This window comes from Sinocyclocheilus anshuiensis, unplaced genomic scaffold (assembly GCF_001515605.1).
Source record: "Sinocyclocheilus anshuiensis isolate Anshui unplaced genomic scaffold, SAMN03320099.WGS_v1.1 scaffold979, whole genome shotgun sequence".
Taxonomy (NCBI): domain Eukaryota; kingdom Metazoa; phylum Chordata; class Actinopteri; order Cypriniformes; family Cyprinidae; genus Sinocyclocheilus; species Sinocyclocheilus anshuiensis.
This window is the reverse complement of record NW_015544223.1, coordinates 1,116,502-1,130,685: the sequence shown is the minus strand read 5'-3', so window position 1 is coordinate 1,130,685 and position 14,184 is coordinate 1,116,502. Positions and strand designations below refer to the sequence as shown.

The window sequence follows — 14,184 nt, the reverse complement described above, 5'->3', positions numbered from 1 at the left end:
ATTATGATTATCACAATTGACATTGAATGATGTTTATACCATTGTTTGGTGCAACTGCATGCCGTATTTTTATATGAAAATAAACAAGCTGGAAACACTCTAACTGAAACACTTGTAGTGCTTTTCTATAGTATTAAGCCTCAAATGTCAACTGATTGGTTACTTCTTTAAATTATAAAAAAGTACAAATATGAATGGTATTATAATGCTATACTAAAACTAAAATTAAAATAATGGGGGAAACCCTTAAGTAACAGGTAGAAAGAAAGAAAAAACGCATCTTAAGCACGCAGAATAACATTAATTGAAACGATTAATTGCCGCTTTGAACGATTACGTAATTGTGGCATCCATAATTGTAATCGCGATTAGAAATTCGATTAATTGTGCTGCCCAGATAGATAGATAGAGTCAGTGAACTTTAAATGTAAATATTATTCATAGAGCGTTACGGGTCAGGGGTCAGCATTTCTAACAAATCGGGATTTCACATGGAGCGGCCGCTAGTGAATGGGATCCAATGGGAAAACCCCGTCTGGTCCTTCAGTGTCCAATGAGCTGTGCTCAGGGGGAGGGTCCGTCTGCTGCTCTGACAGAAAGAGACTTCAACAAACTCCCCTCCAAACAAGATCCTTCTGGATACAAAGATGCCAAGTTTGCTGTGGAATTCGGCGTGAATTAACGCGTGAACGCAGCTCTGGATATTTCTCGTTGTGGAGTTATGAACTTGTGAAGACGATGCAAGTTTGCAGTGTGGTCTGATATGAGGTAAGAAGACGTGCAAGTTTCAACCTATCGAAAAGTTATACTTAAGCAAAATATGAAATTATAATGGCAATTTAATCTAATACGTTCAATGTCATCTAACATGAATAGATGGAGCAGATATCAAGAAAACTTGCAGAAAGAAAATGCGTAGTTTATATTAACATGATCGTAAACGTCAGTAGTTAGTAGTAGTAAATATAGGTTTTGATATGGTAGCCAGTTTCATAAATCAGAGCGTGCATTTCAAAGTCGGAAGAGAAATGAACGTGCGCTCTGCTGTTTTCCAGGAATATGCGCGTCTGATGGATGGAACTTACCGTATGAAGAGATTCCGGGCCCGAGTGGATTTCATGTGTGTGTAAAATAAGACTCACGGCGGATGAAAGAAGCTAATCATAACCATGAAGCTCTGTTCGTCTCACATCTGCGTGTAAGACATCTCAGGAACATCCGTAAATTGCTGGGAACTGGCGATGGCAGGAACGCTTTCAGGACGTCTCTGAAACCTTCCCATGTTGGTGAAACTGCTCGAGATATCTCACGCATGCGGTTGAGTTTGTGTTGTGGAGAGATTGAAGCGCACAGCAGAAGGGTCTGAGACACCTGTCAGTGACAGCGAGCATGAAGGAGAAGTCGAAGAACGCGGCGCGGACGCGGCGGGAGAAGGAGAACAGCGAGTTCTATGAGCTGGCCAAACTGCTGCCTCTGCCCTCGGCCATCACCTCACAGCTGGACAAAGCCTCCATCATCAGACTCACCACCAGCTACCTGAAGATGAGGATCGTCTTCCCAGAAGGTGCGTGAGTCATTATCCATGCAGCATCTTCTGCGTTCACACGGTATCTGTCAATCATTCATTAATTTTGGCAAGCCTAGCATCATTAGCATTGTTCTTGTCAGCAATAATAATAATAAACAATATGTTATTAATAATAGCAATGCAAATATTATTGTTATTAATTCAATTCAAATGTATTTGTATAGCGCTTTTCACAATACACATTGTTTCAAAGCATGCAGCTTTACAGAAATTGACTGATGTTTTTAGTAGTATTGGCGCTGTATATTAATAATTAATATATTATTATTATTATTAAAACTGATATATTATTTGTTTAAAATGATTCTTTTATTTCACTAGTATTTTGATCTAGACATGTAGCTATGTGTCATTTAAAGGCCCTAAAAACAACCATTTTTCAATAGGAACATGCACATAATTTACAGAAAAGATAGGACCGAAATCATTCTCAAACAACATACATCACCAAAGCGCAGTATTAATAAAAGTAATTAAGACGTTTTAATCAAGTTTTAGAAGGCCCGTCCGTTTTTAAAATGCAAACACGACGCGAAAATATTATGGGCGTTGCGGCCTGGCGCTTTTCTTTTTTTTTTTTAAAGCAACAAATAAATATTCTTTCGTGATTAAAAAAAAAAAAAAAAAAAACATATAAAAGTGAATTTCATTAAAGCAAGAGACTGAGTGTATTCGAGTGTAGTTCCCGACACTCGGACATCATGATGGTTCTGATTATTAGCGTTATTTTCCACCTTCTGCTCTGCGTGACTGAAAAATAATAACGCCAATTATCAGCGTCCGATCAATACCTGACTGTCGCGTTTAAACACACGACATCAGTGCGTACACGAAACTAGTATTACTATTACCGGTATTATTAATTACCGGTATTATTAAAAAGAACAGAACAATAAAAAGGGATCGTGGGTTTGTGGATATATGCCATCACTCGGCACGGGTTTAAGACATTTAAACACGACATTTCATCAGTTACAAAATCCTGGAGGCTAAACTGATCGTTTGTGTGCGACAAGTATATTAATATCAAGAAAAAAGACAACTTTAAAGTGTGTAAAACAGTTTGCCAGTCCCCCTTTTAGTTGCATTTTCACCAATGCACGCGCGACTCTTTTTATTTATTTATTTTGTGTATTCTGTGTTTAGGTTTTCCCCTCTTAAATTTTAATAGGCCTAATAGGCTTATTTACTGTTAGATATACATGATGTAGGCTATGTTACATGTTATAAATAGTTCTAATTTGATGACTGATTAACATTGAAACCTGCTGTAGCCTAAAAACGTCTTTTCATCAAACGGCTCGGTCTTTGATAACAGATCAAGAGAAAGCGGGAAATATGATTAAAGTAGCCTAATACATTACAGATACTGATACATTTATATCCGCGTTAATTAGATGTAATTATTCGGCTCGCAGTGTGTGGATATGCCAGGATTGGAAACAAGCATATGGTCAAATAGCCGTAGGATGGATACTAAAGTGTAGCATGTTACCATCCTCAGGACCGCACCGTGTGCTTTACTCAGTAGATTGTAAATACATGTTTTTAAACGTGAATGAAGCTGCTGGCCCGGGTTAAAGGTCAGTGAGGTCACGGCACAGACAGCTCACATGTAGTGCTGGAGGAAATGAGACAGTAAAGTTTTATTAGAAAATGAAGGAAGGTGAAGCTGGTTTTATGGTGGTTATTTATTGCTGGGCTGTGAAGAGAATAAGCCTGACGGACACTGCTGTCAAATAATAGTCCAATATTGTACCAGTTTAATAATAGCCTACAACTTTATGCGATAGGCGTTGTTTTCTGTTTTTATTCGTTGAGTTTATTTTAGTAAGTCTGCTATTACGGGGTTTCGCTCAGATTTGGAATTTTTGTTTATTAGCTATTATTATTATCAGTGATTCCTCTTGTTTTACGGTTATTCGAAAATGGCAGAAGCTTATTTATAACGATCGTTTACATTAGAGAATAGAATAGGAATATTTGTAATTTCGTGTGAATAAATGGCATTATGTGTCGGAATACATTTCGGGCCTGTGAAAATAAGTGTTCTCAGCAGCGCCTAAAGAAACGGGTTCACAGCTTTATACAGTAGAAACAGAAGAATTATTTTATTCAGTTCAGTTTTCTTGTCTTGCAAGCAATGTTTGAAACATTTCCGCTAGAGATGCAATGATGTATTCTTTTGTGTGAAGTGCTTTACTATTATTACTTAGCCTATGTAAAGTTCGTTCTGTGATTAGCTCGCGGATATCCAGATCCAATCAGATCCCATAATTCCCCTGCGAAATAGCAGAATTAACTTTTCTTTTCGGATCCATCGGCATTGGGTCAGGCGTGCATTAGGATCCTCAGAAGCGCTTTCCGCCCACTAACAATTATTATTGTTGTTGGGAGCAGTTATTACTGTTTCGGCAATTTTTGATTATTGTTGTTTTATATTATTATTATTATTATTATTATTATTATCATCATCATCGTTTAATAAACCTAAATATTTGTATCATAAGCTGTAATTAGAAAGCACAGTCTGAGTGGTCGAATGAATTATAGCTTTCACGGAATCTTAATCTTAAAACATTTGATTTGTTTAGGCTATAATTTTAAAAGCAGCAAGAGAAAGTTTTTTTTTATTTATTTATTTATTAATTTTTTTATGATCTGCCAGTTTAAAAATAAATAAAAAAAAACCGCCGTCAAACATGTTTCCACGGAAGGTTTTTCCGCGCGGTTATCGGCTCTGGAAGAATGTGGTTATATTTCAGTGAGCTGTTTGAGCAGTAATGTGATTGTTTCTGCTGGATAAACGCGGAGTCCATGTTTGTTTAATATTAAAGTGGAATCAGCGCTTTTGATGTTTGTTTTCGTGTGATTTGCATTTCAATAAGGATTGTGTGTGTCAGACTGTTTGCTTTATCGAGTTTCTCGCCTGTACGGGACCACCATAAACACTCCTCATTTACATTCAGCGTGTTTACAGTCAGTTCAGTGGTAAAATATTGACTGACTGGTCGTCAGATGACGATAGACTATTGTTTTTGCTGTAGTTATTTTTTTTTGTGTGTTGTTGTAAGTTTTAATATGCTTTTTCCGTCAATTCGAATTTCAAATTCGAGATATTTTATGTAGGCTAGGCTATGCGCTAAGACTGGTTTTAGCTACTCTTTTCAGCACCCGGATGGATTGTCAGATATTTAAGGCTCATCATAATAAGTCCGTTTTCCCCGCACATTTTTTTATTTTTAAGCTGATAAGCTGAGGTGTTTTTAATGAATACGTTCCGCAGGTCTCGGGGAGTCTTGGGGCCATGTGAGTCGAGCGAGTTCTCTGGACAATGTGGGCCGAGAGTTAGGATCACATCTGCTTCAGGTACACACTTTCAAATTCTGTACTTGCCTATTATTATTATTATTATTATTATTATTATTATATGTAGGCCTAATAATTAAAATAGTTTAATTCTGGAATCGAATTCTGAAACTATTCTATAGAACTTTTTTTAATGATCGTATAGATCTACTTAGAATTCGTCTTACAGTTACAATTTTGCATTGCTAGTGGGTCTGCTCCACGATAACCGTTAGGCCGTCTCAAATATAAATATTTGTCATTTGTTGTGTTTCTTGAGAAGATTTTGTTTCACATTTTATTTAAATGATTACATTGTTTTTTAAGTGCTTCCTGCATCTATTTATATTTTTTTATTTATTGTTATAATGGAATATGAAAGCTTAATTTTATCTCCTGATTCAGATGTTGAATGTTACCTCAGCTCTACCCGAATTACATCGTGCTTTCAATGAAAAAAATTAAATAAAAATAATAATAATTGATTTCTTAGAGCTAGTGATGCTTTCATAATATAAGAACTAATTAATGTAAATAAATGCATTAATTAATTTTTTTTTATTACTTTAGACTTTGGATGGCTTCATTTTTGTGGTAGCTCCTGATGGAAAAATCATGTACATTTCTGAAACTGCATCAGTGCATTTAGGGTTGTCACAGGTAAAGTGCACATTTTCATATTTACTGCTGAATGCTTTTATTTCTAGCCTATTTGTATTCAGCCTAGATCCCACTATTTCTGGCAGCTTTGACTGCAATGACAAAAGTCCATTTTAACAGGTAGAGCTGACGGGGAACAGCATTTATGAATACATCCACCCCGCAGACCACGACGAGATGACCGCAGTCCTGACGGCTCACCAGCCGTATCATTCACACTTCGTCCAAGGTAAGACAGCCACTAAACACCTTTGCACACAAATCAATTCATTAAACCGCTCCTTCACCGTCTTCTGCTTCTTTTTCTAGAATATGAAATGGAAAGGTCTTTTTTCCTGAGAATGAAATGCGTCCTTGCTAAAAGAAACGCTGGCTTGACGTGTGCTGGTTACAAGGTAGACCAGGTTATATTTTCATTCATTCCTTTTTTTTTAATGTGTGTGGTGTTAGTCGCCACAGCTGCATAAAAATACATTTATTGTATACAGTATTTAATTTTTTTTCCTTATATAGTGTAGTGGAGATCTATTTCTATTGTGGCCATTTGGCAGCGTATTTTAAATCATCAGCATTGACAAATGTTCAGAAAGCGATCCACCTGCATTCCTACAGGTTTTTCTAACTTACATTGTATATAGAGAGAATATTTACATGTAAGCCATAATATAAGATAGCATAGAGTTTATCACAATTGCTGTGAACTCTAATACAGATGCATATGTGTGTGTGATCTCCGACAGGTAATTCACTGCAGCGGCTATCTGAAGGTCCGTCAGTACAGCTTAGACATGTCTCCGTTTGACGGCTGTTATCAGAACGTGGGTCTGATGGCTGTTGGTCACTCTCTCCCCCCCAGCGCAGTAACCGAGATCAAGCTCCACAGCAATATGTTCATGTTCAGAGCCAGCCTGGACATGAAACTCATTTTCCTGGACTCCAGGTACCATGTGTTCATACGCTTATACATATTGCTGCGCTGCTAGTTTTATTAAGGGTAATATAGGCAATGGGGACCAAAGGCCTGAGACTATGAATGAAAATGCTTTTTTGCATTTTGCGACTTTTTAGTTGCAGATTATATTATCAGCATCACAATTTGAACAAAACATTGGCATTTGAAAATTCAAAGTTAAACATGGATATCAAAATGGTTATTATCTGTGCCATATATAATGTAAAATTGTATTTTCAAACCACCAAATGACACAAACAGGACTTTCTTGTCTGTGTGTCTGTGCACGTGTGCCTCTATGATTGTGTAAATGCAGCTTTTTATCCATATGCAGCTGTGTTTAGTGAGTCACACATTTGCGCATTGGGCTTACGTTTAACCAAATGTGTCCCGTTCTTGCACGTGCCAGTGTGTGGACAGGTGTTTGTGCTCACGCCTACACCATTGTTATTCCGTTCTGTGTTCTGTGTTTGTCAGGGTTGCGGAGCTCACTGGCTACGAGCCGCAAGACTTAATAGAGAAGACACTTTATCACCACGTCCACAGCTGTGACACTTTCCATCTCCGCTGCGCGCACCACTTGTGTGAGTTAGGTTTGTTTTTCCTCATTCCTCTGGCCACGTCTCCTTTACAGCATCTAGCTGCTTTAGTGATGACTGACATCGCTCACCGTCACGAGGGTACAACTGAGCGTGCTAATTGATAATATCACGTTACAGGAGATGAATATGATTTCCCAGTCTCAACATACTGATATGAGCATGAGCTTAGATTACACATGCAATCAATTAGTAACTAAATTAGTGAACCGCATTGAAAATTATAATTTTTTTTCTACACGTTTAGTCCTTAAAAACACAATTTTCTGTTATCAATTATACATTGTTTTATCTATCATATTCCTGATTGCAGCACAACGCAGCTTATTAAGAGACACAATATTTGACATTATTTGCTATAAATAGTTATTAAGGCTGAAAGAAAAACGGCAGTTTATGGTTTAAACATGCAAATGAAAGCAGTAATTAGCTTTCCTGAATAAAAAAGATTAAATGAACCACACGTAAAAGCAACTAAAAAAAATCACAATGTTGCTGATGAAAGTAAACAAATTAATGAATCGGGTTTTTTTTTCTGTTTTGCAAAAGAAGAGTATGTGAAGTGAAAGTATTAGAAATGTTCTTTAATTGATTGTGTGTGTTTCTCTCTCTGTAGTGCTGGTAAAAGGACAAGTCACCACCAAATACTACCGATTTCTGGCTAAGCAGGGTGGGTGGGTGTGGGTACAGAGTTACGCTACTATCGTACACAACAGCAGATCGTCCAGACCACACTGCATCGTCAGCGTCAACTACGTCCTCACGTGAGTACACTATATAAAGATGTGTGTTACTAAAGCTTTTTATGCCTCTTTAAATATGCATCTTCAAAACAGCATGAGATCTTTATACACTGTTGTTTTATTTTAATTAATTACATTCAGATAATGAACACTGAATTCTATGAAAGGCTATAAAGTCATGTACTTATTTTCATGTTCATAGTTTATTTTTTATATATATATTTGCATTTGTAACCCCTAGTTTTAAATTTCTGAGTACTTCATTGTTTCCAATACAGACAGCCTGTATAGAGAATATAAACCCCTGATGTGTAGTAGGCATTTGTAATTACAGTTTAAAATAACTGTATTCCATATGAATATATTTTTAAATCTAATTTATTCCTGTGATGCAAAGCTGAATTTTCAACAGCCATTACTCAAGTGTTCAGTGTCGACCGACATATATTCTAATATGCTGATTTTATGATCGAGAAACATTTATTATTTTTATCAATGTTGAAAATGGTTTTGTTTTTTCAGGATTCTTTGATGAATATACAGTTCAACATTATACAAGTCTTTACTGTCACTCTTAATCAATTTAATGCATCCTTTCTGAGTATTAATTTATTAAAAAAAAAATGACTGACTCCTGATTTTTAAACAGTAGTGTATATGCATGCAAAATCATATTTTCTAATTACTTAATGTACTTGCACCGTAACATGTGATAATTAAATTTAAACTTAGAAACAACTTCAGCGGTCACACTTTAGTTTGGGAATCAATTCTCACTGTTAACTAACTATGACTTCTGCCTCAATAAACTCCTAATTTGCTGCTTATTAATAGTTAGTAAGGTTAAGTAAGTAGTAAGTAAGGTGTTAAGTTTAGGTGTGGGGTAGGATTAAGGGATCTAAAATATTGTCATGCAGAAAAAGGCATTAATATGTGCTTTATAAGTACTAATATATATATATATATATATTTTTATTTTTTATTTTTTATTTTTATTTATTTATTTATTTTTGTCATTTAGCATACGCTTTTATCCAAAGCAACTTACAAATGAGGACAACAGAAGCAATCAATTGTAGTATTAAAACAACTAAAAACAGATCCAAAACTAAAAGCTAAAACTTTATAAATACTACTTATACACATTTTAAAAATAAATATTAATTTAATTATTTAATATACAGCCAATATGCTAATAATATGCATGCTAATAAGCAACTAGTTAATTGTGAGAATTGGTTCTTAAAAAAATGTGTTACCACTTCAGCTATACCCTCAAATTGTTCAATAATGCAATAATGCATACACAAACTTGAATCCATTTGTACATGACTAACATGCATGCAGTGTATTAGGCAAAAGTGTAGTAAGCCATATAATTTCTTAAAGCTTCTGTCTACAGTTGTGTTGAATTGCCCACATTATTCCACTATTACTCCGCTAAAAGGCCCCTCTTAGTGACTTACAACTAGCAATAGGTTCAATACAATATCATTAAGGTTCAAATTTATGGTGTTTGCAAGTCCACCCATGACAGTGACTGAGCGTGTTAAAGCTGCCCTGATGCTCATCAGACAGTTTGGGGTGTCATTCCTGTTCTTGCTTTATATAATATGCCAGCTGCATGCACAGGAACTGCATGGGAGCCAGGGGTCGTGGATGATTTATTTGTCATGCATTCATACTGACAAACTCCGTGCATTACCACAATGAACATTTCCACTGGAACTCTCTGGAAAGAATGAGGTAGGATTGAGCAATGGAGCCATCGCTCACGCGAGGGACGTATGGAAGAGTGAAAAGCAGCATTTGTGCGCATGAGGTTTAATTAGTAGGTTGTAAAGATGATGAGTGTTTATAGCTCACAGCTTGCTAAGAGTGTCCATGAAGTTCTTCTTTTTTTTTGTGATATTCCCTGCCATCATCCATGATTCAGTTTCCTTGAGAAGAATGATTTCCATAAAAGCGTGCGTTGCAGTGTAGACATCATGAGTGCGAGATCTGTTTCCTGTTTAACCTCTCCACATGTGCTCTCATTCAGAAATGCACAGCTAGTCTTTAGTGAGAAAAGGAAGCGAGGTGGATATGTCTGGCGTCTTATCGAGGTGTTATCAGAGTCTACTCACACGGGCTGTGAGGTGTGAAATGAGATGGTGTGTGTGTGAGAATGGCAGCTCAGCTGAATGAGATTGTGTGTATGCGCTAAACCACTCACACCAGCCAACCTGTTGCACCTTAAGGGTCTTGGTTTCTTTCTACAGGCCCTGACCTCGGGAAAACTCTTTGTTTACATAGAGCGTACAACAACGGTGTCAACTTCATGAGATCGCATGGATCTGCGAGTGCATTTGTGCGGGTGCATGTGAGAAAGTGTATGTCGGTCTTTTTCCAAGATGTTGCCATCTGCATGCACTCCCATTAGTCTGCGTGCTGTCTGAGCCAGACTGCTAGGCCTCAGAAGGGAAGCTGGCATTGGCGCCTGGCTAGCATACGCTCCAGCCATCGTTTTCTGAAAGTTATACATCACTGGGAACAGAAATCCATACACCACTTTACTGAGAAATCAATTCCCATTTCCTAGTTATGCCTTATGTGGTGATCCCTGTGTGGGTTTGATTTAGCCAGACATAGCTCTTAATCTCACTGTGTATTTGAACAGAGCCTCTAGCCCTCTGCCGTATGTTTGTAGGAGCCTTGTTCCAATCCTGCAGGAGAAACAATGCAATTAATTTTCTGTCCTTGAGTCTTCCTCACACACTGCTTCACAAATGAGCATGGAGCCTGAAGTATCAAAAAATGCCTGACCATACATTTCTCTGATTGGTAAACTAAAAAGGAAAAATGCACCGGTAAACAGTAATACCGAGACAAGCAGTCGCAAACCATGAAGTTGCACACACTATTGGGTTCGAGGCTAAATGTTGCTGTCATTCCCCAACAGGAACACGGAGTACAAAGGACTACAGTTGTCCTTAGATCAGGTGACGTCCGCTAAACCCTCGTTCACCTACAACAGCCCCTCTAACCCCATCAGTGAGAACAGAAGAGTTGGCAAAAGCAGAGTCTCCCGTACCAAGACCAAAACAAGACTCTCTCCCTATTCACAGGTCAGTATCACAGTAATGCCTTCCATTTGGCTGGTAATGGTATATTGGGAACTCTAGGAAGGTCTTCTGTTGCTGGGAAGACTTCTAATGTGATTTACACAACTAGGACATGCCTAGTCATTCCTTAAGTAACATTTCCATAAACTAACCATTGCCTTCTAAATTTAGGTGTTGGGTTAGGGATAGGGTTAAGGGCTGGAACAACATGCAATCATTGCGCTATCATTTTAAGGGTAGGTTTGAGGGAAGGTTGAAGGATATATGTAGGACTCGGATTGGATGATAGGAATGTTGGATGTTGATCCAGCATCATGTTCTATGTGTGTAAATCACACTGTGCACAGTATCAGCTTTGCCCTCAGTGATAAAGTTATAAGTTTGGACAATCCTGTTGGACACGTTGGGCAATTGTGTTACTGGAGGCACCCCAACACTACATATTTTCAGACTCTTCCTAATCAAATACACCAGAATCAGCACATTAGCAGAAACTCCAAGTCATGAAATGGGTGGATCAGATAAGAGAGACATCCAACGTGTGTACTGTTGGCGTGCTTCCAGGAGCATGGTTAGGAAACACTGTATTAATGCATATTTGTTTCTTTTGTGCAGTATCCGAGTTTCCCCACAGATCGCTCAGAGTCAGATCAGGATAGCCCGTGGGGAGGAAGCCCACTCACTGACTCTGCATCTCCTCAGCTTCTGGAGCAGTGTGAAGGCATAGACTCCTCATGCGTGTACCGGCAGTTCCCGGAACCACGGCCGCTGTGCTACAGCCTACCGCTGACAGATGACCATCATACCTCCAGTGACCTCTACGGCCACACTCACTCCGAGTCCTGTGAGAGTGGTCGCTGTAAGGCTGGCCGATACTTCCTTGGCACCCCTCAGCCTGGACGAGAGGCATGGTGGGGTGCAGCCCGCTCTGTTCTCCCATTGCCCAAGTCTTCGTCCGAGAACGGGGACAGTTTTGAAGATGTGATGCCCCACATCACCTCTATCCATAGCCTGCAAGGTGTGTTTCTTTCAGTGGATCTATTGTTAGAAATCAAATGTTTTTCATTTTGGTTTGTTCTGAGCAGAAACTATATGTTTTGGCCTTCCACGGCCTCCTCAAACCAGGTTAGAGCAAAGTAAAAGTTTACAGGCAGGAGCATTCTGAAAAACGCACGAAAACAAGGACCTAGAACAGGGGTAGGCAAGTTCGGTCCTAGAGAGCCGCAGTCCTGCAGAGTTCAGCTCCAACCCTGAAAAAAAAAACTCACCTGCCTATAGCCTTAGTAATCCTGAAGACATTGATTAGCTTGTTCAGGTGTGTTTAATTAGGGTTGGAGCTGAGCTCTGCAGGACTGCGGCTCTCTAGGATCGAACTTGCCTACCCCTGACCTAGAAGAACTAAATTTCTCATTTGGTAATAAATAATAGCTCTTGCAAACGAGAAATATTTAAAATAAAAACTTCCCTACAGAAACCCATTAAATAATGATTCTCCACTCATCTGTCTGTCTACAGCCCTGCTCCTGGAGAGCTACTTTCCAGTAGACTTCAGTTCCAATCCTGCATTAACACACCTGCCTGTACTTTTCAAGTAACATCTTGATTAGCTGGTTCAGGTGTGTTTGATTGGGGTTGGAGCTGAAACCTGCAGGACGATAGCTCTCCAGAACCAGGGTTGGAGATCCCTGCTGTAGACAGTATTTTACAAATGTGCTGTTCTGGTATATTAAGCCCTTGACTTTATCCAAAGAAAAACCTTGCTTGTTTTTGTTCCTTGAACTGTGGTAAATTCCTCACAGTAACACTGTTTTCTCCCACTTGCAGTGAGGGGTCACTGGGACGAGGACAGCATGGTCAGCTCACCTGACACGAACGATTCAGGTGACCGATACCACGGTGACCAATGCCGTGCAAGTCCTCAAGAGCCCAGCAAGATTGAGACGTTGATTCGAGCCACGCAACAGATGATCAAAGAGGAGGAAAGTCGTCTGCAGTTGAGAAAGGCTCCTACAGAAATACCTTTGGACTCTACAAACGGTCTGGCAAAGAGTCACGGCTCCTCGTTTCACAGTACCGACTTTTCCCAGTCAGCATTGCAGAGTGTGGTGTGTCGGGGGCTGGCTCAGGTTATAAGCCCCGCCCCTAGTCCTGTTCCTCTGTCCCGTCTCAGCAGCCCCATCCCTGACAGACTGGGTAAAAGTAAAGACTTCCTGCAAAGCGAGCTCTCCTCTTCTCAGCAACACCAGCAGCCTCTGCCCCTGACGGGCACATGTGCTGTCTCACCGACTCCAGCTCTATACCCCTCACACCCCCGCCAGTACCTGGAAAAACACACAGCCTACTCGCTCACCAGCTACGCACTAGAACATCTGTACGAGGCAGACAGCTTTAGAGGATACTCCCTGGGTTGCTCAGGTTCCTCCCATTACGACATGGCCACTCATCTGCGCATGCAGGCTGAACAAGCCCCGGGCCATAAAGGCACCTCCGTCATTATCACCAACGGCAGCTGATGCTTATCAAATCACGAGCCGCCACTCAGCGCTTCACCCTCTCACTCAAGCTAGCCTAGAATTTTTGATTTGAATTGATATGTTCTTGTTCCTACACATTCTACAAATACTTGTTTTCTAGTAAAAAAGTAAGCATCCATAAAACAAAACATTTACTTAAGAAGCAAAATTGCTTAAGATATTATGATTTTTTCTTTCTTTTTTCTTTTAAATACTGAGGTTTATGCTGAAGAAGAAAAAAAAAAGCCAATAGAAAGTAAACAAATCTTATATTATGCAATTTTGTATAAGTAAATTGATCTTATTTAAAGGATGCTTAGATATTTTTGCTAGAAAACAAGACAAACATACTGATTAAGTACACTTTTGCAGTGTATTAAATTTACGGGTTTGAAACGACATGAGGGTGAGTAATTAATGACAGAATTTTCATTTTTGGGTGAACTAACCCTTTAAGGGATGTGAGTTCTAGATATCTTTGAAAGGGACATTCAGTTCATCACAGATGAGGGATTCCATGAAAGGGTTTGTTTGTCACTATTATAAGCTGCAAATGCTTGAATGAATGGGGATTGTCCAAATCATTTCTGAAAGTAGGAGAATTAATGAGAAACATGAATTACATGATCTCATAACAGCACATCAATGTTTCAAAAATCTAAACAGAAAAACAGTAT

The 14,184-nt window shown here is 38.8% G+C and overlaps 1 protein-coding gene across 1 annotated transcript; it reads left to right on the top strand.

The window, feature by feature from the left end:
• Nucleotides 1–1,232: 1,232 nt before the first annotated feature.
• Nucleotides 1,233–13,589, top strand: LOC107697271 (single-minded homolog 1-A). The gene is made up of 11 exons (XM_016497988.1): nt 1,233–1,564; nt 4,875–4,957; nt 5,507–5,596; nt 5,717–5,825; nt 5,906–5,991; nt 6,337–6,536; nt 7,026–7,132; nt 7,764–7,911; nt 10,832–10,997; nt 11,610–12,012; nt 12,819–13,589. Exons 1-11 carry the CDS (start codon nt 1,390–1,392, stop codon nt 13,505–13,507), a joined length of 2,256 nt encoding a protein of 751 aa, XP_016353474.1. The 5' UTR covers nt 1,233–1,389; the 3' UTR covers nt 13,508–13,589.
• Nucleotides 13,590–14,184: the final 595 nt, after the last annotated feature.

Coding starts and splice junctions, on each gene's coding strand:
- LOC107697271 (XM_016497988.1), top strand. CDS start 1,390: ATGAAGGAGAAGTCGAAGAACGCGGCGCGGACGCGGCGGGAGAAGGAG. Junction 4,958..5,506: donor TAGGATCACATCTGCTTCAG/GTACACACTTTC, acceptor TTATTACTTTAG/ACTTTGGATGGCTTCATTTT. Junction 5,597..5,716: donor TGCATTTAGGGTTGTCACAG/GTAAAGTGCACA, acceptor CCATTTTAACAG/GTAGAGCTGACGGGGAACAG.